At 33.4% G+C, this 27125-nt stretch overlaps 1 protein-coding gene across 2 annotated transcripts; it reads right to left on the bottom strand.

The window, feature by feature from the left end:
- Positions 1 to 470: 470 nt before the first annotated feature.
- Positions 471 to 27066, bottom strand: G6PD_1 (glucose-6-phosphate 1-dehydrogenase). 2 transcript variants are annotated; one of them, XM_051208794.1, is made up of 13 exons: positions 26931 to 27066; positions 25456 to 25574; positions 25379 to 25416; positions 25238 to 25346; positions 23940 to 24154; positions 21146 to 21310; positions 19304 to 19429; positions 15783 to 15876; positions 8011 to 8140; positions 4453 to 4542; positions 2719 to 2930; positions 2501 to 2670; positions 471 to 1124 (listed from the first exon to the last, which is right to left on the bottom strand). In XM_051208794.1, exons 2-13 carry the CDS (start codon positions 25561 to 25563, stop codon positions 1040 to 1042), a joined length of 1542 nt encoding a protein of 513 aa, XP_051074194.1. In that variant the 5' UTR covers positions 25564 to 25574; positions 26931 to 27066; the 3' UTR covers positions 471 to 1039. The 2 variants fall into 2 exon arrangements, with proteins under 2 accessions (XP_051074194.1, XP_051074195.1); XM_051208795.1 differs by having other exon boundaries at positions 828 to 1124; positions 20708 to 21310.
- Positions 27067 to 27125: the final 59 nt, after the last annotated feature.

Below are 27125 nucleotides of genomic sequence, written 5' to 3' on the forward strand. Positions count from 1 at the left end.
AAACATAACAAGTATTATCATAATAGCTCTGCTGAGCGCTCATAAGGTGATAAAGAAAAATGTATAAATCCCAGGCGTACCAAATTTTATTTAAAAACACTTTGTCAACTGGCGAATATGCAGACTAATATACACATCCATGGGTCACCAGTTCCATTTACTATATCAAGGGAATATAAAATCACGAGATACTTAGGTTTCCTCTTCACTGAAGTGATCGAGGAGAAAATAGCCCAGACCGAAGTACTAATTAACTTATATTACCAAACACTTTCATACCTAGATGGTATTCCTTCAACCGAAGAAAAACAGTCTAACAACCAGTTTCCTCCCGGCTAAATGACTAGAACTCATGGAAAAGCTTACTCATCTGTTTCAGTGACCTTTGGAGAATGAGTTGGCACTCCTCAACAACTCATCAGCCGCGTATCCCATTCTCGAGTTAAACAACCCGAGTTCAGAACATCAAGGTGATATGGTTCTTACTGATCCTGTGTACATGAATAAACATGTATACCTGTTTTTTGTCTAGTTCCTAAATTCTAATGATTTGAAGTACTGTAGGAAATGTTCAATTTATATGCGGTCATGCAAGGCAAATTTGAATTATTCCGATAGAATAAGGACCCACAGATTACTAGTAAAAGTACTTTAACTTCGCTAATTTACTGTTCTCGTGTAAGGTGTTTATAAGTTGAAAAAGTTGCGGTGTCAAACAGTAACACTGGTATACAATAATGACTGAAAGTGCTGTTTATTGGGCCAAAACAATAAGCATTATAAAACTAACCGAACAACACCAACTACTATTGTATTCGAGTTATATGTATTAATCAGATTTATATATTTGTATATGGTTTGTTGTGACAATATTATTACAAAAGTGCTATTACAATAAAATCTTAAAGCAAATTGGCTGTAAAGAAACAAATTAGTCGAATGTTCTGTTCATAATTACTAAGGCATTCAAATAAGTTAAAACATGTGGATCTTTTATATAATTGATTGAGTTATCGCAAATTGACGGAATGAATATTTTTTAACCTGATTTCCAAACATATGTACCAGAGTATTGAAAACCTGCTTTTTTACACAAAATATCTGCTTCTTTCGGGCCATTACGACTGAAATAGAAATATGGAAATAATTTAATGGACATTTGGTTTACGAATATAAAGAATAATTTCCATATGTGTACTTGCTTTTCTTTTAATTATAAATCGTCCTGCACTATTCATCAGATTCCAAGTGTCGATTCTACTTTACTTAGCTGGTAATAGATGTGGTTGGAATCTTAGATTCAGTCCGATTTATGATGCAGTAAAGCAGGCGGAACAATATTGCGTGGCTTTCGTAACCGATTGTACATAAGTGATATGTCTGTTGACTGCTTAAATGACTTATCCTTGATACGAAACCCTTAAATCCGACGGCGCGTAGTCAAAACACGAAGACTACTTATATGAATTTAATATGACCCCGGAAATAATTTAATATATGAATATATCACTTTTTATATGATTTACTTATAGTCAGATTTGCATAAATTAAACTAAGTAATATTCAATATCAATTAATCAATAGCTTACTATGTGATCACATAGTTGCAGTATCATACAATTAAGCCTTTATAATCAACAGATATAGCTAATTGACTTTTTCTCCAGATGTGAGTACATGGTATAAACCATTGATCAAAATCGATTTCATTTGTCGATAACACTCCAATCGATTTAGTCACTGAACATAATGTCAATATCAACTCTGTTAAAGATGTTCTTGGGTTTAGTTCAGTACTGATCTAAATCTGATAACTAAAACTCGAGGTAATAGATAAATATTTAATCATGATTTCGGTTTTTTTCAATAGTGTACATTATTTATTCATTCTATAAAATTGAAAATTTTTTAGAATTACTATGAATACGTAGCCGTTGAGTTGATAAGGATGGTAATTAAGTTAACTGACGTTTTCTAACATAAACAAGACTAATAGGCAATGGATTTAGGCTTATATCTTATTCTGGCTGTTATGCACACATTACTAATCTAATTGCCCGAGTGAGCATCTATTTTAAAAAGTATCTCGAAATTTTTTAAAAAAAACAAAACATAGATACATGTAATAACTATGGTTGGTGTATTTTAAATAAACACTTGACAGCTGATAGGACAGGTCTATTCCATCTATACAAACGGATCTACAATTCTTTATGGACAGATATTTAACTGTCTATATACTATTGTAAACATAGTTATAGAAGTATCCTTTTAGATTCAGTAATCAAAAAAGTGCTTTAGTTTTTAAGCACGATGCTTCTACAATAAGCAAAGTTATAAATACAAACGCATGATGTTCTGATGAATCTAGACTGAACCCATTAATGCATACTTCATTGAGATAGCCAGTTCAACTTATGAATTGTTAATAAAAGTTTCAAAACAGTAGGTGAATCTGACCATAATTTGTGCAATGAAAAGGAAAATGTATTTCAATTACCTCCCATAAATGTATGGATATGGACTGATTTTATTTTCTTCCAAGTATTTTAATACCGGTGTTAAAATACGCCAAGCTTCGCGTAGTTCATCAGAACGTACAAAATTTGTCTGAACTCCACAGAATACATCGAGAATCAATCGTTCGTAAGCGTCGGGTAGTTTGATGGCCTGATAATATTTAATAATACATTAATAGAAGAGAAAAGAAAACTATACTTTATATCGCTGAGCATAAGTTAAGTCTAATTCAGTTTCTTCTGTTTGAAATTTCATACCAGGAGATTTCACATTCAATTTAATATAAACTGCTTCGTCCGGTTGTACACGTATAACTAATTCATTACGTGGTAGACCTTCTTTTGAACCGAAAAGATGAATATGAGGTTCTTTAAACTGAACTCTGACTTCTGCTTTACGTTCATTTAGTGCTGCATACCAGAAATTTGAAAAAAAACAGATGTAAAGGCAAAAGAAAACGTTTACAAATTACAATCTAAAAAACATAAAGACCTTTTTTTAAATCAAGTGAATTTAGTATACTTATCCTCTTATTAAATAATGTGCTCCCCAGAAAATAATGATACTAGTAATGAATATGTCTGAAAAACAAGAATCATTTAAGAGACATTATGACACTTCCATGGAATATCAGTAAACCAAAATTCTATCCATGACCGACGGTGAAAACCCAACAATATTGCCCATTAAATTCCTGAGTTTTGGATGCTGACTCATGCATAAAAAAAGATAATTCTCTCATCTTTTTTCTACTGATTGACCGAAATAAACTCAGTAACGTCTAATATGAGACAATCACTATCTTAATAATGAAAGAAAGGTGTGTACTCGGTACAAAACTAACAGAAGATGAATTTCGATATCATTTACCAAATTTAATAATATTTATTAAATTTCTGTTAAGAAGACGGTCGACTGAAGTACGGCATGACTCTCGTGCTGAGATTAAATCATTATCTAGCTGTTCAAATACAGGAAAACGTATCGAAATTCACGATGATGACACACACTGTCTGATAGTCTCAAACATTGAACTGTTCACCATATTAATAAATTTCTTAACTTTAATATTGAAAAGCAAAGCATTGAAAGTTTTCTGTCTTTTATTTTGTGATCATATCCCATAACCAAAATAGCATTACTGAATAGACAGTTTTGGTAGCCATATATGTCTTAAGTTTTCTCGAAAAGTTTCATTAATACCAAAGATTGGAGTTTTAACAGAGTATTTCGTATTCTAAATAAAAGTTCTATGAAAACTAAAATGTATATGGCATAACGGATTTTGTTTTTTACAGATAAACATGTTGTCAATGAAGATCTGATAATCAAAGCTACCTTAAAACTTGTAAACAAAAATGTACGTAAAATATCCTTAGGTTTTCAGTATGGCACATAGATAACAGTATTTCAAGTCCACAGGACGCTATCCATATGCATTTTACTAAATAATCATTAAATATAACAGGAAGTAGATTTCCTTCAATCGTCAACCAGTATTACTGTATGATATATTTTTTTGAAGAACATAATTTACAATAATAGTTCAAATGCAAACTAAATACAAGTATGTAATCATTAAAAGAAGTCAGGATTTAGCATCATTATTTACACCATTAGAATAAAAAGGTACAAATTAAAAACATACAGAAACATGTATAGACCATTAAACAAGCAGTTTACATTACATATTTATTTCATATAAATGCAGATAAGATCACAAGCTGGCGTACAAGGTAAATGTGTATATATCTTTAAAACGTGTCCGACCTCAATAAACGAGGCTTACATTGTTATTTCCAGATGTTACACCACTTAAACAAATCGATTGGAAAATTGCTAGAGAATTTTGATAGTACATATTTTTCTAACAAACTCGATCAAGAATAAATAAATGGAAAGTGAAAATACACAAACAACATGTAAACTAACCTTTCCCTGCCCGGAGAATGAATGGAACACCCTTCCAACGATCATTTCTCACATATAACACAGCACATACATAAGTAGGTGTTATGGAATCTAAAATTGTTCAGAAAATTTAAAAAAAATCGAAAATCATTTGGCTGTACAACAATGTTTAGTTGATATCAAAATTTAAGTTTATTGGTTTCTAAATATAACATATTTTACAAACTTTAATAGTGATCACAGTGAAAATATTGTACAGTGAAGTGTTTTCAGAAATTCGTAAACTGGAACAATGAAAAATGAGAATATCGCAAACAAATAAGGTCATCAATCGGTACAAGTAGATTCATGCGGATATTAGAAATATAATCTTATTGCTTTGCATGGTACCTTGAATTTCTTGGTGTTTTTTTAAAGTTTGCCATATATGTAACTTAAGATCGGACTATGTTCGTTAAATATTTTATGCGTTATACATGACACATTTAGTTCCCAAAAATATATGGTCAGTTGCTTAGCAGTTCAGTCATCGAAAGAATTTTCAATTAGAATTAAAGGTTTGGTTGTATGAACAAATTGAATACTTGGTTACATTAATCGCCCCGATATTTCTTCTATTCATTGCATCATTACAATCCATCTTGTAATACTGGCCACCTACATTAAACCAGATCTGTTACATTCCAAACAAAAACATCTCAAACTGCAGAGCTGAGTGACGCGAATTCGAACCTGATAGGAAGCACCAGTTCTCCTAAGACTGAAGGTACGCCTTGTTAACAGGTCCAAAGTAGTAAGTAAACCAGGTCTACAGTTTTCTAATCACTACCTCTAACTAACTGACAAGGGTTTCATATTTTTGTTAAAGTAACTCATGAAGTAACTATAACAACGACCACACTCATTCAGACCTGCTAAAGTTCCTAGTCTTAATGAGTGAATCATCATTTGCAGCTTAAAAAACTTGTGTTGTGTACGTCTTTAATTTGATGCCTTTACAATATACAACTGATATTTCTTAAGCAATTAATTACAAGTGAATATTACCATATATGGTGACAGGGGTGATCATGTTATATACCTTTGGTGAATAACAGTTGAGTAAATCATTTGCATGATTGATTTAGAATACTAAGTATCTACTGTTTGAGTTGAAGTGCTCTAGGTAACCAGAATGAATTATTAAATCAAACAATGATCGTTAAACTCTTGGAACCAAGAGTAATCAAATGAAGACAACACTCTAGCACACATACAAAAATACACACAATAAAATGTCTAAGTATCTCATTGCTAGTAATCAAAAAGCTAATCATTAATAAATATTCACTAATAAGGATAGGTGATTGCTCACATATTCTATACAAAGTATCCTTGACAAGTAAAGTTCAAGATTTGTGTCACAGTAAGATGAAAAAACAAGTCATTTTAAGTCGCCTGACATTATTTTATTTATTTTAACACATAGATATTGGTACAAGGACGAATCAAATACATATGTGCCACACAAATCTCATTTGATATATGTGAGGAATGTGATACTGCACTGGTGCCCAAACCAAAACAGCTGGTTTTCTTAGGAGGCCACACCCGGAGCCTTTAACCTAGAGGCTTAATCCACAAGGCACTGGAGCAACTTCAGAAGATGCAGTCCCATGGTAGCCGGTGACCAACGATTGGTTTATACGCCATTTGTTCCTTCGGGATACTGGAGCTCATGTGCACCATTGGTTTGGAATGAGGGTTTTCCAACTCCCCTAGGTGGACTCTCCGTGTCCACCAAACCGGTTAAAGCACCGGATATTCGCTTTTCTTCCTCTCAATTTCGTAAACAGCACCTCCCGACACGAGAAGGCAGTGAGTAGGACTTCCCTGACAGAGGTTACATACGCGTGGCCATGTGGGAGCATTTCGAGAGGGAGAGCGGACTCTGCCCACTCTCGGCCGTACCAGGGCATTTGGGGGCCTAAAATTGTAATAAAGTATTGAGATGTTTCATCACTAGAAGAGTACACCCTCCAAATACAACAAATTTGAATAGAAATGCATGTTTTTGCTAAATTCAAACTAATTTTGTTAAAACAAGAGAATGACTGAACGAAAAGATTTCTGCACAGAAACTTCATTCTCACAACCGTACAATCGAGTATATACTTGTGTTTTTAATGATTAATCGAACATAGTAAAAAATGAAATAAGTGTAAGAAAGTTGTTGCATAACAAAGTGATTCAAGACTTCAATTATCAAATGAAGAAAACTTTCTTTTAGACGAGATCATTTATATTTGTATGGTAAATTTACCATAACGACTATAAATACGAATGCACAGCCCAAGTAAAAAATTATTACTGAAGAGTGGTTCGATCAAAATTAAATTAAAAACATCATAGAAATTAGATAGTGCAATACGATAATATAAAATTCGATAATTATATAGAAGCAAAAGTAAATCCGTCAGGGTTAAAACTTCAACAGAGTGACATAGAGAGAATAATTCATAAAAGTTTCAGAAGATAAACAAAATAAAGCAAAATGAAAGTAAAATAAAATGATAACTTAAATAATTACAATTTACAAATTAAGTTCATGGTGAGATAAGACGCTGGACACTTTTCTTTTGTAGATATAGTTCTGGCTTTGTTATGCATAGTGATAGCTTTATAAATACGTAGGAGACGGAAACATATTGCTTTTGTTAAGTTTCTGTTCACCTAGCAGACGACTTTGATCAGACGAACAGTTGTGATAAGATTTTCACTGTTGCCTTTCCCTAACAATGTGAAGTAGTGTCTCTGGACTCGTTTAGACAAAATACACATTATAAGACAAATATACCTTGTTCCACAGGAAAAAGTGAATTAATAGATGAATAAGGAATAGGCCGGATCCAAATTTTTTCTTTTAAGTTGTCGGTTTTCAAGGTTGCCACACAGAACTTCCTTTTGATGATATCGTCTGATGCGTCACCCTTAAAGTTAGCATTTATGTGGAGTATCTTAGGAACGAATATTTTGATGTTTTTGTAAACAAACCGTGAAAATGCGTTTCAAATTAGTTTTTCTGAGAAGGTTGAGCTCTTCATTTGCAACGTTGGGAGTGCAGAATCATCAGATTCACTGGATGAGATATAATCAAATTCATCTTCCAGTTGGTAGGAATTCTCTACAAACGGATCTTCAGAACGTTCCATAAAAATCTTCTTGCCATTTTAATATTAGAGAAGTGAAGGTTTAGTTCATTTCTCTTCAAATATGAATCTGAATGATGGGTAAGAGTTCATGAAGATATGTAGAATATTACTAAAATTATTATTATAGGAGATACCAAAATCATCACTTGTATATTCTTTATACAAACAAAAATTGTATTTGTAAACTCTTCAAGGTCGGTTGTTGCAATTTCACAAAAACGCTGATTGCATCACTGTTTTGTGAATCATGAGACCCTTCAAAAATTCACACCAATGATAAAGTTAATCAAATTATACATACATTATTCGAATACCAACAAAAAAATCTCGCAGTTATTAAAAACTGTATAAAGGCTTCAGGTTGAAAACTGGAAAAAAGTTGGACTACCTTTAGGAACTGATGGATCATCCGTGTAAGACAACGAAGCAGGTGGATTTGTTGCATTCGGATCTGCAACGTACTGTCCAATTACAATGTCGTCTATTGTTAGAGGTTCAATGCTTCGAAGCACACGAACCTACAAAGAATATAATAAAGGAAAAAAGTATGTATTATTAAAACATTACACTGTTTTCTACGTCCACACACACACACACACTACCATCATAACATAATATCACATGTTTTCATCCTTAATATAATCCTGTTAATAACTAAACACGAACGAACTATAAAAATAATTTACAGTACATAAATTAAACGGTAGAATAATTTAGCTTAAAACCTGGAATAATTAAACCACGAAATATTGGTAGCATACGTAAAAACTATAGTGATGATCATGTACTTATGAAGTGATATTTTAAGTGCAGTTACGAGCACACGTTGATGTCATCAAACATATTTAATATATATAGAGCGAATATTCATTGGAACCCAGTAACAGCTAACCAGAGAGAGAGAGTGACAGGCGTTTGGATATATTACGTCCTCGTTACGAAATAACCACCGTATGATTTTATGTCAGCAGTTTGAAGCACGATGAAAATGTTTTCTAGCGACGGAATATCTAACATTTGATTTGCATCGGTTGAGATTACCTAGCCGTATAATTCCAGTTTATTTACTGAACAATTATCAAAAAGCAACGGAACACCAAAAACCAACACTTAGATTTAAGAGTATTCAGTAGAAGCCACTCATAATATAACGAGAAATAAATTAGCACAACTGAATCTTAGAACAAGTAAGTTACAATTGAACGATAGGGTAAGAACTAGATGATTCACATTTCTCGTTTCAGTCACTCCGCAACATATAGCAATAATGTGCTCGACATAGATCTTTTTGAAAGTTCTGTTGGGAAGTCGTACCATGTAAAGTTGACAAAACCGACAGTCAGGCAGTAACCCTTTGATACTATTGAGCGCAGATTGCATTATATCGCGGATTGACTAATTTTTAATGTATAAACTGTTGAATTCTGTACCACTGACTAAATGATGTGTTAGTCAAGCGGTCTGAAAGTTACGAGTCCAATTTCGTGTGAGAAAACTTTCGACAAGTTTCAAACAAAGGTTATAGATCTACTCCATTTTTGGTGATTTATGTTAAAATGACATATTGTTGTTCAAGAAATTGTAACTGCGAATGAATTTTAAAATCTTATCATTACGACTAAAAAATTTACATTTTTGTCGCAAATAGATTTTACCAAATAGAAAGATCTAAAACATTAGTTAACAGAAAAATTTAACAAATAAAAAATGACGATGAAATTCACTAATTTGTTTTATCATACACCAGTCAGTCAGTCAGTAGGAAGGATTTGAATGTGACCAACTTGGTCTCGTGTGCTGTTACGGGTATGAGGGCTGGTGTCACTTCCCAGCTGCCCACACCGTGGAAGGGTATTTCTTGAGGAACCTGAAAAAAAATCCGGATTAATGTCGACCTTAACGGCCTGGGAGCGTTACTGCAGAGCCCAAGGGACAACTGCTTGAGGCCGGTCGCGCACGGCCTTTTTGTGGGATGTTTTTGACGTGTTAGCTCCGTTCTTCAAAGGGCCTCACCGCCGGAGACGGAAATCCGTGAGGTAAGGTGAGATGTGACATTTTTAGGGTCGACCTTTTTCAACCCCTTCCTTCCTTGTGAGAAGGAAGCATCGCTGTATATGCTGGTTGTCCGAAGGAAACACCTTACTGCTGTCACACCCGTCTACAGTCAGCAGTACAACTTCGCCCTCAGACCTTGAGTTGCTGATTTCTAGTCTTACCGTTCTCCAATCGACCTGCCTGGCATGGTAGAACCTACAGGAACATATGTTCCAGTCAATATAGCTCGGTTGGGTCATCACGATAGGCAAGCCCGACCACCGCGTCAAGGTATCTGCTACGGTCGGGATCATACACCTCGAATATACAAATATGAAAAATCTGATATCTTTGATGTTACAGATGCAAATAAACTAGGATGAAAACAATGAATTCGTATCGTGTTTATAATACTTAATACTTCATATCTCACGTTCCTTATCGACGAAAAAAAGCTTATTCCACGATAGAAGTGAAGAGATAGGTACTAATAATCTTGAAACAATAAAACAACTCATTATTAGATTGTGTTATACCACTTGTTTAGATTTTATGTCTATTAATGTAACCACAATTGAAATTTTTCTGTTAGATGTAAGTGAAGACAAACAAAAAGGCAAATTTAAGTGAGTTTCTCGATACATAACAGTATCATATGAATAGAACTATGCTAATAAAGTATTTAATGTATTAAAATGAATGTATATACTCACAAATAGGAAACCACAATTAAAATCACTAATACTCTTTATTATCTGAGTATTTATCATGTTATTAAAAATTGTACTAAGAAATGATGTCACAGAGTAGAATTAACAAGACAAAATTCTAAAGAATAGTAGCGATTCACTAATCGTTTTTATTTTATGGTTTTGAGAAAGCTTGTAATTCAGTTTGAAACAGCTTACTGAATGTTACACTGTTTTTTCATAGACTGATATTTATGTTTTGGCCTATATTAAGGATTATTGACGACACTATAATTTATGGACTAACCAATCAAGCTTAAGATAACAGGTCTTGAATTTTTTTGCGGAATTCATTCATCCATTTGGTTAAAGAGTATTTTGACATTTTAACTTATATCAGTTCGTGATGAGAACCCAAAATCTAATTCTTAACCCTAACCATCAACTGTAAATCATAATTCTTATTCTTCACACAGGTTTATAACTCTCATTTAGCCCTAGTAAGTAAGTGGACATTCTGAAGACCACTTTAGCGTCGCTTAAAGGTAGTCCATAAATTATAGTTTCAACGAAATTATCTATAATATGGTTTTATTAAAATGTGCATATGTATAGGAGTATCGAAAGATACCATCAAAGGAGGCTATACATATGATGTAGTTTGTGTATTTGTAGCTTTTTATTTGCTATTCAACAAACAACTTAGAAATGTAAAATTGCAAACGAAATAACAATTTAGTCGAGGCAAATTATTTTCATTTACTACTTGTTTTTTTACTTTCAACTGTTCCCACCCAAAAGTAATAATTTTTGATTACAGATTATTTTACAAATGAATATAAGTTCTCAAAATGAAAAATAAGCTAATTATAGGGTTCATTACAGTTTATAATTAGTAACCAAGGTATTTTAGATAAAGATTAGATTATACATTACATTATAAAATATGTTTGAAAATACTCAATAAAAGGAAAACTTTACTACATTTATATAGATAAAATAAATTCCAAATGAAAAGTGTTTTTCACTTTAGAAACAAACACTGAATCCTCAAACGACATTTTAAAATTGGCTAACTGTATTCTGAACTATAAAGTAGAAAAATTAACTGAATAAAGGAAACAACTTAAAAGATATGAATTATTTTGACAAAACTTAATCATTAGAAAAGTAGGCAAGAATCTGAGTTCATAACTGGTGAATTAGAGATTGGTTATTCAAGTTAAAATGACTTTGTAGACATTTCGTTAATTTATAAGTTCTAGGTATTTTAATTACGATCAAAAACTAATATCATTTGGAGAGCAAATCAAAACTTCTTAAAGAATGAATAAATTATTTTATTCTAGTATAGTATTTATTGTTAAAAATTCATAAGCAAGAGGTCAAATTGATTAAGGGTAAATGGAAACTATTTTGATGACAATAAAACTGATATAAAAATAGGGGGAGCCATTGAATAACGTTTTAATTGAACTAATTCACATGCTTTGTAAAGGGAATCGACAACAAACGTTTCTGTCATTAAAACTTATTCGACTAACCTACAACTTCACAGAAATATTCTGAAAAATATTGCCCAAGGGATAAAAAAGATCAGATACATAGTATATTGTAGATTATACAAACTACTTAGCAATTTATAAGCATCGATTTAGTCCAATCAATTGGAGGTATAGTACAAACGTAAATACAATGAGAAAATTACACAGGTATATAGTGGTAAAAACAAGGGAAATTGTTAAGAAGAAATAAATTGTATAGGCTGATGGGTGTAGTTAAAATGTCAACGAAACTGTGATACCGTGCAAAAACCCATTCAAATAACACATATTGTCTTTAGTATTAACGGTTTACATAATTTAAAAGAAAATAATTCAATAATTTAAAAATAAATATACAGTTTACAGTATGAAAAACAAGCTTTATGGATTGTGTCAAACGTTTTCTTTAAGTTACTCATGTGAGTACAAATATTTGTCACCAACTTACAGAATCATGTGGAATAATTTTAAATATTCGTTATTTAGAAAAATGTGTGACTTAAATATCTCGCTGAAATCATTAATCGATCACTGTTAAACCGCCCATCGAAGGACTGGAGTAACTGAACGACTGTTTCGTCCTAGAGTAGGACTCCTCAAAAATGAGCATCCACGACTCCTCTCGCGGAACTCAAACCCAGGACCTTCAGAATCGCGCGCGAATATTTCGATTTCAATAGATAAGAACAAAGATGAGCTTTCTGGATTTTCCATGGGTATGTAACGATTCAACAGGTTTTGTGTAACTAGTCACAGCATAAATCTAATCAGACACGTTTATTACGGAATTTCTGAACAAAATCCATCATTATTTAATAAAGAGAAAATAAGAGTATTCGAGAGATTCTTACTTTCTCACTTGATATACACTGGAAGTCAACTTAAACTGAATGAAGTTTTTCCAACCAATTTATCGATTATCATCCAGTTCCCTGCAATATCTGCATGTAAGTTGGCTGGCAACAGCTGACATCGGTTTTATCAGATCAACTCTTTGTATTCACGAGAAATGTACACAAGAGCTCTTGGAGACTCAACCGGTAACCTACATTTTAAACTATTACGTAGTACCTTATTCAAAAGGATTTATCATACACAAAATCTCATTTCAGAATACTATTGTAATTTTCGATTGTTTCCTACTTTATAGTTATTGTTAACTGCTGACCACATATGACTTTGAACTTTGTTACTAATCATTGTGCAGCCTATCGGTTTCACAACAACCTGTTTTAACTTCCTAATTAAAAATGTTGTTACTATGCTAGAATTTGATTGCATTACATAATTCGGCTACTATTGATGTCTTATTTCAGCAACATAACATTTAAACAAGCACTGTTCACCATTTTCGCTATAATCAACTTTCTACGTGTTTTATATTCAAATTTTAAGTGAACTTATATGAAAAATAACACGTGAGAAATTATTCAATAAACTTCGCTATTGATTTTTACTTTGAAGTAAATTAAAGGTTTTATTTATATGAGATAACAACCAACTGTGAACAGCAAAATAAGCACGAAAACTACTTTTGCACCAATTGATCAATTCGCAATAACCAATTAAATGTTATCCAGTTATTAAAGTCTATCAGATTCAAACAGAGTGCATCTAGATGTTGAACCACTTAAACTAGTAGTCACGGTGCGACAAAATCAATAGGAATGGATTACGAATGAGAAGTGGACAGTATGACGTTTGTTACTACTGAGTGATTAATAAGCATAAATATTTTAGTCCAATAAGAGGTTACTCATTGCTCGAATAGTTTGGTATTATTATCTCTCAATGTGACGTGTTCGAATGCCACAGCGAAACTCAATTCGTTATGGATTATAGATATGCCTAGCAAATGAGTCTCAACTAACTTGAAGACTACAACATTCAGGACTACCTGTTAATTGCTAACGACAACTTAACTAAGAAAATCCTATTGAGATTCCTGATTAATCGATAATCTATTGATTTACAGCTCAAGATAGAAACTATTGACAATATTATTTTCAAAGGAAATATAGTTAAGAGGTACAGATTAATCCTTCTCAAAATAAATTATGGTATCAATGTCAGTACCACTCTTTTCGTATCAATATACATATATGAGACAGAGTTTATAGTAGATTTGTATCAGTAAGAATTTTCACTGTATTTACTAATCGACCAACTTTGACCAACAATTAATATTAACGCTTATGGACTGATGTTTTACAACAGTCCACTTGAACATTGAGTCAACGATGATTCAAATATTTCCTATACTACATGAGGAAAAGATACTCGTTTTAATTTACGACAACCCAATAATTTTATGTGAAATGTACACGAAAAAATATTAAACGATGTTAAAGGCCGAATCAAATACATATGTGCCACACAAATCTCATTTGATATGTGTGAGGAATGTGATACTGCACTGGTGCCCAAACCAAAACAGCTGGTTTTCTTAGGAGGCCACACCCGGAGCCTTTAACCTAGAGGCTTAATCCACAAGGCACTGGAGCAACTTCAGAAGATGCAGTCCCATGGTAGCCGGTGACCAACGATTGGTTTATACGCCATTTGTTCCTTCGGGATACTGGAGCTCATGTGCACCATTGGTTTGGAATGAGGGTTTTCCAACTCCCCTAGGTGGACTCTCCGTGTCCACCAAACCGGTTAAAGCACCGGATATTCGCTTTTCTTCCTCTCAATTTCGTAAACAGCACCTCCCGACACGAGAAGGCAGTGAGTAGGACTTCCCTGACAGAGGTTACATACGCGTGGCCATGTGGGAGCATTTCGAGAGGGAGAGCGGACTCTGCCCACTCTCGGCCGTACCAGGGCATTTGGGGGCGTTGTATGGTTTGAAAGATTGATCTAATTACACTATTTCGATCTGCAGATTTCGACCAACGAAAAGGTCATTTAATATTACCGTTTTCATACTCGTAGTGAGTAATTCGAATCAAAGATTCGAGCTATCTTGAAATCTGTATCTCATTAAGAAACTATATGTGACAATCAACAGTTGTCATGTTGTCTTTTAGATTGTATACAGTTGTTGTCATCAGAACTATACTATCTTGCTGGGATTTACGCCGTCACATGGCTACTAAGGACAGATGGCACAGAGACTTAGTACATTTAGCACAGTAACTTAAACAATTTTTATGGTTAAAGCAAAGAATTCTTACGACAAAGTAAATTCGTTTAAATAGACACGAGTCAAATAAGATGAAGGACAGTATTCATTAAATAAACTAGTCTCATCCCTTAAATATCCTGTCAAATGCACTGAACTACTTCGAAAATACACAATCCAGTCAATATAGGTTGAATATGTCATGGACATACGCATAAATAACTCCTCATATAATGAATAATGCATTTCACTAAGTTCCTTATGCAAATTCTTGTAATATTGATAATATTTTAAGTCTACATTTTGTTAGATAAAATAAATCATCATTAGTTTGGTTGAATGGGTTTTGTGGACATTGGTTTAATTTGCAGGTTGTATTCCTTGTACTGAACTCAGTCCGTGTACGACTAAAACCCACGGGTCACTAGACAGCAGTTTTATCCTTGTATAAAACTCAGCAGTAGCATGTGTCAACGACCTTGCCAGAGATTGAACCTAGAGCTTCAGTTCTCGTGTTAAACGTCTAACCATTAGAACCACTGGGTCTGCTTCCAGTGGTATAATTCTAGCTTATATAGATTTGTGATAATATAGCATAATGACCGTTCAATGCCACCGGTGACAACGGTTTCGCTTCCTGGTTTTTATTTGTAGTCCAACTGAGATTAACCTGTGATAAATACAACTCTATAAAATTAGTATCAAACTAAGCATCAATATCGGTAACAACATCAAGATGAAATATCAAACAAAAATGATTACAATCTACCTTCTCATCACGTATATCATCTGCATTAACTGAAATAGGTTTTTCCATTGCTACCAACGAAAGAATTTGAATAAGATGATTCTGAACAACATCACTAGCGATGAAAATAGTATGAGAAAAGCAGAAAGATGAATTCACGAGAATACATATAGTCTATTTAAATGAATCAACACAATGAAATGCAATATTTTAAAATTCAAATGTTTACCTTAGTGCATAGAAACCCCTAAATGTCCTGGTACGGCCGAGGGTGAGGACAGTCCGCTCTCCCTCTCGAAATGCTCCCACATGGCCACGCATATATAGCCTCTGTCAGGGAAGTCCTACTCACTGCCTTCTCGTGTCGGGAGGTGCTGTTTACGAAATTGAGAGGAAGAAAAGCGAATATCCGGTGCTTTAACCGGTTTGGTGGACACGGAGAGTCCACCTAGGGGAGTTGGAAAACCCTCATTCCAAACCAATGGTGCACATGAGCTCCAGTATCCCGAAGGAACAAATGGCGTATAAACCAATCGTTGGTCACCGGCTACCATGGGACTGCATCTTCTGAAGTTGCTCCAGTGCCTTGTGGATTAAGCCTCTAGGTTAAAGGCTCCGGGTGTGGCCTCCTAAGAAAACCAGCTGTTTTGGTTTGGGCACCAGGGCAGTATCACAGACCTCACATAAATCAATGGTAACTGTTACTGGTCTCATTGTTATTGCATGGTGCATATGTATTTGGCGCCCTCTTATCAGTCAGTCAGCTACAACGTAGGACCAGACACATATGTGCATCGGTCCAGGTTGCCATACTGCATCAGCACAACAAGATGAACAGCGGATTCATACCAGTGGTTATGTCAAAGGTGGTAATATATAAGAGAAAGATTGCATATAGAGATATAGTACAAGAAGAAAAAATTGGTTCGTAGAAAGAAAGGTATGAAGCGATTTTAATCTCTTAGTTTAAGGGAAGACAGGGAGTGTATACATCGACGCCATTGTGATCGATTCTGAGCCATGTCACCAAGAGTCTCCAACCATTGGTTACGACAGTCACGCGGACCCCAACCAACTAGTTTGCATCTACCAACATGGCTCAGACTAGAAGTTAGTGACTTCAAGCACTGATGCCACGTTTTGGTTTGGCCGACCCTAACTTTCTTCCAACCATCTCCAATACCGGGTAGCATTGCACGTCGTGGTAATCGGTATTCAGGCATACGTAACACGTGGCCCAACCATCTCAGTCGATGAAGATTCATAACCTCATCAACTGATTTACCATCATTTCCTAATACCCTGCGTCTAACCTCACTATTACTTACCCGGTGATCCCAGCAGACGCCAGCAATATTTCTAAGGCATCTGTGGTCAAATACTAATAGCTTACGAGTGTCTTCTACTCTTAATGGCCATGTTTCGCTGCCGTAAATTAAAACAGAACGGGCTGTCGCGCAGTATATTCGCCCCTTAATTGATAGACGGATATCTCGCGTTCGCCACACGTGACGTAAGTTGGCAAAAGCCAAGCGAGCTTTTCGAATCCGTGCTGAGATTTCGTTAGACACCAACCCATTAGGGCTGATCAGACTTCCAAGATAAGTGAAGTTGTCAACGCGTCCGACTACTTCACTCCCTATCCTTAGTTCAGGTGTTGACGCAGACCAGTCCTGAAGCAACAACTTGCATTTAGAGGGAGAGAAGCGCATTCCAAACATTCTGGCATTGTTGCTCAGTGCTACCAAAAGATTCTGCATTTTGTCAGCGTCTTCACCAAACAGGACTATGTCATCTGCGTATTCTAAGTCGATAAGTGGACCTCCTGGTAGGAGATCAATACCCGAGAACTCAGTCGAGGAGAAAGTTATTTCCATCAATAGATCTATGATGAAGTTAAACAAAAATGGGGAAAGTGGACAGCCTTGACGGACACCACTTGAGGTTGCAAAAGTAGATGACAGTTCGCCATAAGCTCTCACTCGACTAGTAGTGTTCGAGTAAAGAGCCTTTACAAGGTTTATGTACTTCTGGGGTACGCCTTTCAATGACAGACGGCGCCCTCTTATACCAATTTTCATATGCTAATGTTCCTATACTAATGTTAAATATATGATATCACGAAATGGAATTGCATTTGATAATATTATGTAACGTCTCAATCAATCGGTAGACTTCGATATCATTCAAAAATTAACAAAGAGTTATTTGAGAATTCTTTTATCAACTTAAATGAATTATTTACATTGATAATTTTGAAAAGTGAATTTATAATGACAGCGTATACTAAACTATTAATTGTAAATTTCACCAATTTCAAATCTAACTATATCATTAATAATTAGTGATGTGACTTAAAATTAATGCGATATATAATACACCATTCATTGATTATTTTACTTCAATTCACTGAAAATTGGTGTTAAAATATACTTCTCATTAATTAATGTTATTTGTTTGATTTTTTAAAGCCATTTTTCTAGTTTAGATTATCGCCTATTATTGATGTCATTATTTCGATTCATTTGGTTCTCTTGGTGTCAGTTCGTCCTAATAACATTGATTTGAAGTGCGCCCCATTTGAATTGTGCTAGATCATACATTTTCTCATGTCTCTCAGAGAATACACCTAACAGATAATTAAATGAATCATTCCTAACAAGAACAAATTTTAAATTTCTTGACGTCTACCCTCAAAATCTTTTTGGTTCGACAAAGCATCTTTCATAAATTGAATGGGAACGGGTCTTTTTAATTTAAATAGCGATACTTTAGATGACTGTCTTCTTGGTTAATTACTCCAAGCACTTGAACCTTGTGAATGTGTTATTGTTTCGGATTATAATATTACCTGCCCATTCATTCAAACAGTCAGGTTGTTCATATAGAGATATACACTTTACATTTTTGTCAATGAAGCTCCATTTTTACGCCGAGTGACTGACACATAGTTCATGTTTACTGTCAGTAGTCAGATAATAATTTTCGTGAATTCGCTGAGAATGTGAATTAGCTAAAGTTCAATATAACTTGTTCAATAACGACTTGATGGTACATCTTAAACTTGAAGATGAATAAAGTTTATCACTGAAGTTATACTTTACCGATGATGAATACAAAAATACTACTGTTTGTGCTAACACTGATTTTATAAGTTATTCAAATGACTTCAATTTATGATCGCAACTGTTGTCAAAATAACCGATATGTGGAAATTATGATGTCAAACTATGATTTCGAGATAATTCTATCCACAAACTTACAACAGCTGGAGAATCATTGAAGACCAAGAATAATCGATTAATTGATTCGTTCCAACCTGGGAATCGTTAGCAACGTGTATCCGCAACCCTATACATATAGCCGAAACCATGAAATACAGAAGTAATATCGCGCATAATATAATTAAACCGAAAAAATTGAACGAATCTGCACTGAACCAACTAAATATTTTCATTGAATAACAATGAGCTATCATTCATAATCTCGTAATTTGACACGTTTAAATACATTTTTTAAGGTAGAAGGGAATTTCTACCTACCGAATAATTCCGAATTGATCAAAATACCCACCACGTCCTTCGGTTCCGAATGGTTCTTTAAATGATATTGTAATATTATCAATATTTTCACGATTCCACAGTGGACTGAAGACCTGATTACAGAATCTGGAAAGTGGTTATTTTTTTGCAAATAAAAGCAAATTGAATCAAACAAGGAAAATCTTTTGCATAATAAACATAGTGAGCAAAACCGGTTAAATCAAAATCTTACTGGAAAATTGTCGAGAAGTATTTTAACGACTAAACTAACCACAGTAACTTATTGAACGCTGAAAACATTACTTCAGCCTTTTTGTAGTTAAAGCGATGGCTTTTGTGACGAAAATTATTTAACCAATCGCACAATTTTCTGATTCATCTCAATATCTGCTTACCATTTTCTGTTCGTTTTGTTTCCTTATTTGGCAACTTTTGAGAGCCCTTCTTGTGAATTTACTTCATATGAATATAAATATTTCTCTCTTGTTTCACGTCTGTCTTCACTTTAAGTGAATGACAAGATGAAAATCATTTTAGGAGGATGGAATGGTGCTAGATCGGAAAATAGGGGGCACGTTATTCTTTGAAAGCCAGACGATTTACCGGACATCTAAAGACTCAGCGGCAGGTGAGAGATTACAAACGAGGCATGCTGTTGGAAGAAATGGGTTATGTGTTTAGCTTACTAGTCGTTTTTTTGATCAGTCAGGCCAAATGTAAAAATACCCAAAATTACAGGTACACTAAGCATGCATGAAAGAGTAGTGCCGAAAAGCAAGCGGGAAAGAGAGTCGAATGAGTGAGTCAATGAACAGGACTAAAATGTACATATATAAACATAGTGAAATGAATGAATCATTAAATCAGTTAAGCGAATAGTAAGATTAGCAGAATGAATATATGAGTAGGCAGTAAGCTATACTCAAGCATACGAATTCAACAACAATAGTAAAGGTACAATAGTATAGATAAGTTGTTATTGTACGAATGACTCTATCCGTTAAATAAGTTAACAAAAGGGCTTAACCAAATTAAATGTGAATAAACTCAAATGCATGTGAGTTGCTATAGTTTATTCATATTAGATAATAATACAAATATGCAACTGTTTGAACATGATACATTAAATGAACTTGTTCGTATATTCCAAATATTAAATGTTTTGACCGTGCAGAAAAGTTTTATATAATAACGATATGATACACGCATGTGTAATTAAATTGAATACAAAATACAGATAAAACATTAGTTTGGATAGTTTCTATCATTTTTAGTGATAATTGAGGCTTGAAAAAAAATCAAACAATATAAGAGTGTGTATAAACAACCAACTGGTTTATTAGCTAGACACTTTTAAATGATTCCTCTAAATCAAATGCATTCTAACAATAATGTAATGCTTACTTCATTGATCGTCACGATATAGGTATCTATTGCATTCATTAGTGGTATTTATATACATATAATAGAGAGTGATGATTTGCTGACATCGACAGAATCTGATTTAAAACTAATTTTGATTTCATATTTGTGTTGATCGAATTTGATTGAGATTTACAAGATATGTTGACATAAGGCATATAATGTTCATTTTGTTATGTTTAGCTCTTAAAATATGTTTTAATAAAATCACCTTACCGATTAAAAATAAACAAGTACAAATAAGTATTTGTTAGAAAATTTCGAATTATTTTACACTCCAGATTAATTTTTCCTTCTTTTGAATAATAGTACAACTGGCAAAATGTGTTACCATTATTACTCATGCATCTATGAGCTCAAAAAATAATGAACATATAAGAGAGTTATTAATTATATAAAGTACTGTAGAAAGAATCTTACCGTAAAATTAGTAGATTTTGAACCATCTCTTTGCCCAAATAATGGTCGATTCGATAAATCTGTTCTTCTGTAAACAGTTTAGTTAATTCAGAATTCAATTCATTAAATGACTCTAAATCTCGTCCAAACGGTTTTTCAATGATCAATCGAGTCCACGTATCAGGGCTAAGAAATTTGTACCAACATAAAATTAATATTTATGAAAGTCACAAGTTTCAGTGTTCTAATATATTTGTTGTTAGTTCCTTTCTGAGTACAAAATGAATATTGATACAGGGCACTTTCATAACTTGATCAGGATGAAGATAGTACTTAAAAAAAACTCAGAGAACAGTCATAATGTCATATCCTTTATACAGAAACGGAATGTCTGGCAGCACAGAGACAAGAGGATCGAACAGTAAAGAATGGGAACAGAATGCAATTTGTATGAAAATGCAAGAACAACGAAGTCTGAGTCATTATAAGACAATTGATGTACATTTTGCAAATTACGTATTTACTATTTGATTGTTAGATTTTATTAACAAGTCCTGTAATTTTGCGTCAAATACATTCGATTATCCCTACTGGTGTTTGTGTTCACTACAAAAGGATGAGAGTGTAACTTACTGAAAGACATGAAAACATATGAACCACTGTTTCATTTATTGTTAACTACGTTTAGAAACTGCAGTTTGTTATATGACTGTTACATAATGATTGGGTATAAGGACAAAGATAACGACAAAAAACACAGAAACAAACTCCAAAAGAACCATAGAAATATTTTGAGAAAAAGAACTGAAGATATGTTTGAAAAGAAAAGTGATGCTACCACTACGAAAGATGAGGCATATTTCTTATGGTAATTACCTTACAAAACAGAAAACAAAGCAACCTGAACTATTAAATTAACCAATAAAAATAAGTATAATACCAAGCAGCATTTTGTTATTTACGAGTATAACAGTAAGAAGCGGTGTAAAAAAGAATTTTCCAAATGAATTAAATATAAATTTATCAATAATTAAATTAAAGGCCCTCTGACAACGGTTCACTCTACATAAATCACACAACTAATTTGGAGTAAGGTATATATCCTCAGTTAGGAAAAGTATTATTGTAGTAGACAAAATACATCAATCAATATAACTTGTTGGCTGAAAAAAATTAAATTGTCAAGTAACCTCAAAATGTAATTGACAAGATTCAAAGTGCTGTTGTGTTTCAACGCTACAGTGTGCCAGTAATCCAGATAATCTATGAATATTGTGTCACTTCAGCATTCCGATTTACTTGGAACGAACATTAAGAACGGAATCTAAGATTTCACATGTAAGTTAGAAATTCAATCTAGACTCATAGCAGTGGATAAAATTCGGAATGTGATATCGAAATGGAGTTTCAGTTTAAAGCGCCACTTATTGTAAGATATTTTACAGTCCTTTAAGATAAAGAATTTTGTTCCTCTGAAACAGACAGATTTTCATCATCAACACACATCATAACAACTCGGTAATGCAGTTAAGTAAAGCCCAGATATTATTCGCCGATGTTAGTAGGAAAAATCGGCTAAATAATTTTATTATCTATTGTCGTTATTGATAGAATTTGACCATAACAACTAAAATGCTAGCGTATTATACACTTAGGCATTTTATTAGCAAAACCAATGATAATTTGCTTCCCGATCATTATCGATTAAGGATCATTTTTGATGTTGCGAATTATTAGGACTTCTAGCTGAAACATTAAGAAGTTGATATCGACATGCTTAAATACACATTTCTCCTAAACTTTATGTCATGGAAGAGGTTTTCTGTGGTTTTATTAGATGAAATTTCGACCATTAATATCGATGAATACAGTGCCAGTCAGCAGATGAACATAATGATATAATGTGACCGAGTGATGGCTACCTACGGACCGTATACTTAACTAAGGCCCCTGAATAATTAGAAATTAGAAACAAGACCACTAGCCAAATGAATAGTTTCTCCATATAATCAGATAACATGTTCGTATGCAACATATGAATACAAAATAAACATGACAAAACATGATAGCCAATTAGAGGAAATAAGCTTGTAGGTCATTCATTCTTTAATCGATTAAGGCCTGACTACCAGGCCTAATTGCTAAGCATCGTTTGACTTTCTGAAAGATCAATGTATTTAAAGTGTTTTAGGATTAAGAGTAATTTGGAAAACACATTTTCAGACTCGTGGCTTTTAGCCAAACATTTTCTGAACTAAATGAAATTTTAAGTTTAGAAACTGAATCACTTATACTGAAATCAATTCAGAATGTAATCACAAGATAGATAGGTGGAATTTTCTATTAACCTCGATTTATAAGTTTGTTCATAAAACAAAATGCAAACAATGATGTGTTAAGGCCTAGTTGGTTTTGGAATGGTAACGTTCTGAACAAATATGACTGATTAGAAAAATAATGTCAGTTATTAATAACTTAGGCTTTCGATAATCATATGAATACAGTGACCTCGACAAAATGCAAATTATTAAGTTTAGCTTAAAATTCCAATCTTCATTTATTTCACAGTCATCTCGATGAACAGAATAAATTGAAAGTTAAACTACTATAAACATGAAAATCTCATTCAACAGAGTTCCAAATGGTAACTTAAAGAACCATGAATACAATTTGGTCATAAAATAATCTATTTGTTCATTTATTTTAAAAATTAATAATTATTCTTATACATATTGTCTGTAGAAGAAAAAAGATCGCAAAACAACTGAACCGATAATAATTACTTCAAGAATTATAACAGTGAAATATTGCTTACTTTTTGTTAGTACAATATTCTTTGATAGATGATGAAACAGGTTTATAAACTGATGGTGGTATAGCATAATAAAATATGCGATTAACAGATTGTTCCCACTTGGACTCTATAAACTTATTTAGTAATTCAAATGTTTTTGGATTCGTATAATCTCCTCTCAAGTAAAAATTATAGTCCCAAAATTCTTCATATTTTTGACATGGAGATGATGAGAGCTGATAGGAACCAAATAAAAGTTGTTTATAAAGTAGAGTACTACGAAAAACTAATTAATTAACTTAAAAAATGCAATGTGTACGATAAATGTTGTGGATTAGAAAGATATTTTAATTCACTGAAAATTTAAGAATAAAATTTATCTAGTTCATTTTTTGATATTTTTCAAAGGAACTTAAAATGATCCATTCCTACAAAAAATATTTTACAAATGAATTCATTAACATTGATCAATGATTCACATGTTACAAGCCAACACGTAGGGAGTACTCATTTTCAAGTAGGAATTGAAAAATCCCACCATTTTTATTGTACTCACATGGAGATGTCATAGTGATGTGCCAGGTAAGGTATAATGTGAAAAAATATTTACCCCCAGAAAACCATAAACCATTAGTCTCAATAACTAAATATACAAGTGTACGACAAACCAATAGATACATCTTAGAGTTGACTAACCATACTACTTATCTATTGGAAAAGTGGGACGAGTTTGGAATAAAAACTGAATGGCTGACAGTCATATAGCAAAGACTGTGCCCATCAAGAACAGCTTCGGGAAATTTATCAATAATATATGTGAACCGAGTTGAAAGTATCGTAAAATTAGATAGGACTAGAAAAGTATGGCCAGCATATATACTTTTAATTGAAAGATTAAACATAAAAGTCGAGTACATCAGTCAGTCATCAACGTGGAATGAATCTGGGTCGTTTCAGGTTGCGACATTTCATATAAACATAAAGAGAAATCAATGAGACGAGAAGTATAAAGTGAGAAAAGTATTGAAATATAAATATGGGAGATATAAATCAAAGTCATATTCACGAGGCAACCTCATATTTCAGAAATATATTGCAATGATTTCTAGTAGAAGTTAGAAGGTATTAGCTCAAATATGCCAACCTGGATAAATCAGACTTAATACACAGAAAAAATTGCATACCTAAATTTAGGTGAATTTCGCCCTAGAGCTTGAAAACTTAGGTGGAAGCAAACGTCTGCTAGTGAAATAAGAACAGTAATTTAAATTCTTCGGCGTTAATTTTCCGTAAATAAGGTTGTAAAAATGAAATCTTACCTTGGCAAATTTTTCACTTTCTGCTCTTATGTCCTGGGTACCAATATCAGACCGTGCAAACCCAACAAAGTAAGTTCGAGGGGGAAGAAGACCATCACGGAACAACCACCTAGATTGTAACAAAGTTAATCATCAGGTTACCATAAAGTCGGATAAGTTTTTTTCTTTGCCAAGTCACCCTATAATATATTATAAACAGACGTTCTAGTATTTCTTACAGAGGCTCCGATGATCACAACAACATGAACATGACTTTTATCTTCCTCCAAAGACAACTTAATAATGTTCAAGAATTCTTCACATTCACTTCCGTTTACTTCTGACATTTCTTAATAACCTGGTAAAAATTTGAACAAGATTTTTTTACTATAAAAGTACAATGAGAGATTATTTACAAGAATTAAAATTTTCAGTCATGAAAATGTCGATTATTTACAGATGATGAGAAATATAGTCCGTCCAGCAAATTTAAAATTTAGAGTATAGAAAAGAGGGGACTAAAATTTCAGTGACCGTGGAATTTACTACGAGGTTGCAAACGGAGAAAATAATATATTGGTTAATTTAAATGTTCTGCCAGATATATACCAGATTCTACGTTAGCTATGACCGATTGCATAGTATACTTTGCAAATAAACATTTGATACGCATTATAAGGTTCTTAAGAGGGAATACTATCCCAGCGGACAAACTGAGACATGGCAGTATTCTAACTTGACCAACCGAAATGCTAGAACACAATGACATGGCTCACATGGATAACCAGAATTTCGTAGATCGATACTAGGATATGTTTCTAGGTTCTTTACAAACTACTGTGGCATTCGGCAAAATGACGCTGCTTCTTGGATCTTAATGTAAGTAATCTACAATATTTTCGATCATCTGCTTCAACAACTCAAAATGGAATCTCTTTAATAAATATTAACTAAAACAAACTATGGTACAAAATGTGACCTCTTTTTACGACATGTACAAAGTCTCAAATGAAAGTGACATCAACAGAAATATCTGTAGCAAGAAAGAACAATGCTTAAAGAGCAATGCGGTAAGCTGGGTTTCATTGATTAAAAAATCCAGTGATACAAGCTCAAACCACTGAGATTACAGTAACTTGGATAGAGTAATACATGCAGTGTTATCCACACATGAACATTAACAAAGCAAACCTGAGATTTTGACTGCCTAGGTATACAGGTAATACTTCCGTGATATTCCAATTAGGAATTCGAGACCTTTTAAAGAGGAGTGGCTAACCTGGAATCACTACGAATGAATAACGAAAACCGCTGCGTATTACGAAAATTCGCAGCCACATAAACTATAAAAAACTGAACGTCCCACAAGAGATGAGCTAAAACGCTGAAGCCTGATAAGTCATTTTATGCAACTTAAGATTTTGAGCACTCAAATTAATAGTCTCCACACTACACTTTAGTTAAGACAAACTCATATGACCTCATCGTGAAAAATCCATGTAATCAGTGATCAGCGCCTAGTTATGGTAAATCAAAATTAATAGATTTGTCCGTAGTTATACTACTTAAATTTGCACTTGAATTATAAATATAAGTTTATTTAGTGTAAACATATGACATATGTCCCCGTGAAAGGTGTGGGACACCATAAAATAAATAAGCCGCCACACATATTTTGAAATCATATTTGACCTTACACTTTACTAATACTTACTTGGTTTTACCAGTGGCAAAATAAAGTATCTGTATCTCAGCAAAAACTAGTCGCTCTGAATTTATAGGCTTGGGACTAGTCCAAATGAATATAAATCTCGAACGAAATGCGCTCTCGTTTTGTAGGTCAAACAGTGATTCAAATGAATCAAATGATTCAGTTTTCAGTCTTGAGTAATAAGGATATTACTCCTTT

This window comes from Schistosoma haematobium, chromosome 1 (genome assembly GCF_000699445.3).
Source record: "Schistosoma haematobium chromosome 1, whole genome shotgun sequence".
Taxonomy (NCBI): Eukaryota; Metazoa; Platyhelminthes; class Trematoda; order Strigeidida; family Schistosomatidae; genus Schistosoma; species Schistosoma haematobium.

Bases quoted from the DNA above. Each gene is read 5' to 3' on its own strand.
- G6PD_1 (XM_051208794.1), bottom strand. From the start codon at position 25,563: ATGTCAGAAGTAAACGGAAGTGAATGTGAAGAATTCTTGAACATTATT. The intron at 24,155-25,237 runs GTAAGATTTCAT...GGTTCCTATCAG, and splicing joins AAAGTGAAAAATTTGCCAAG to CTCTCATCATCTCCATGTCA. The intron at 15,877-19,303 runs GTAGGTAGAAAT...TTTCATCGCTAG, and splicing joins GATCAATTCGGAATTATTCG to TGATGTTGTTCAGAATCATC.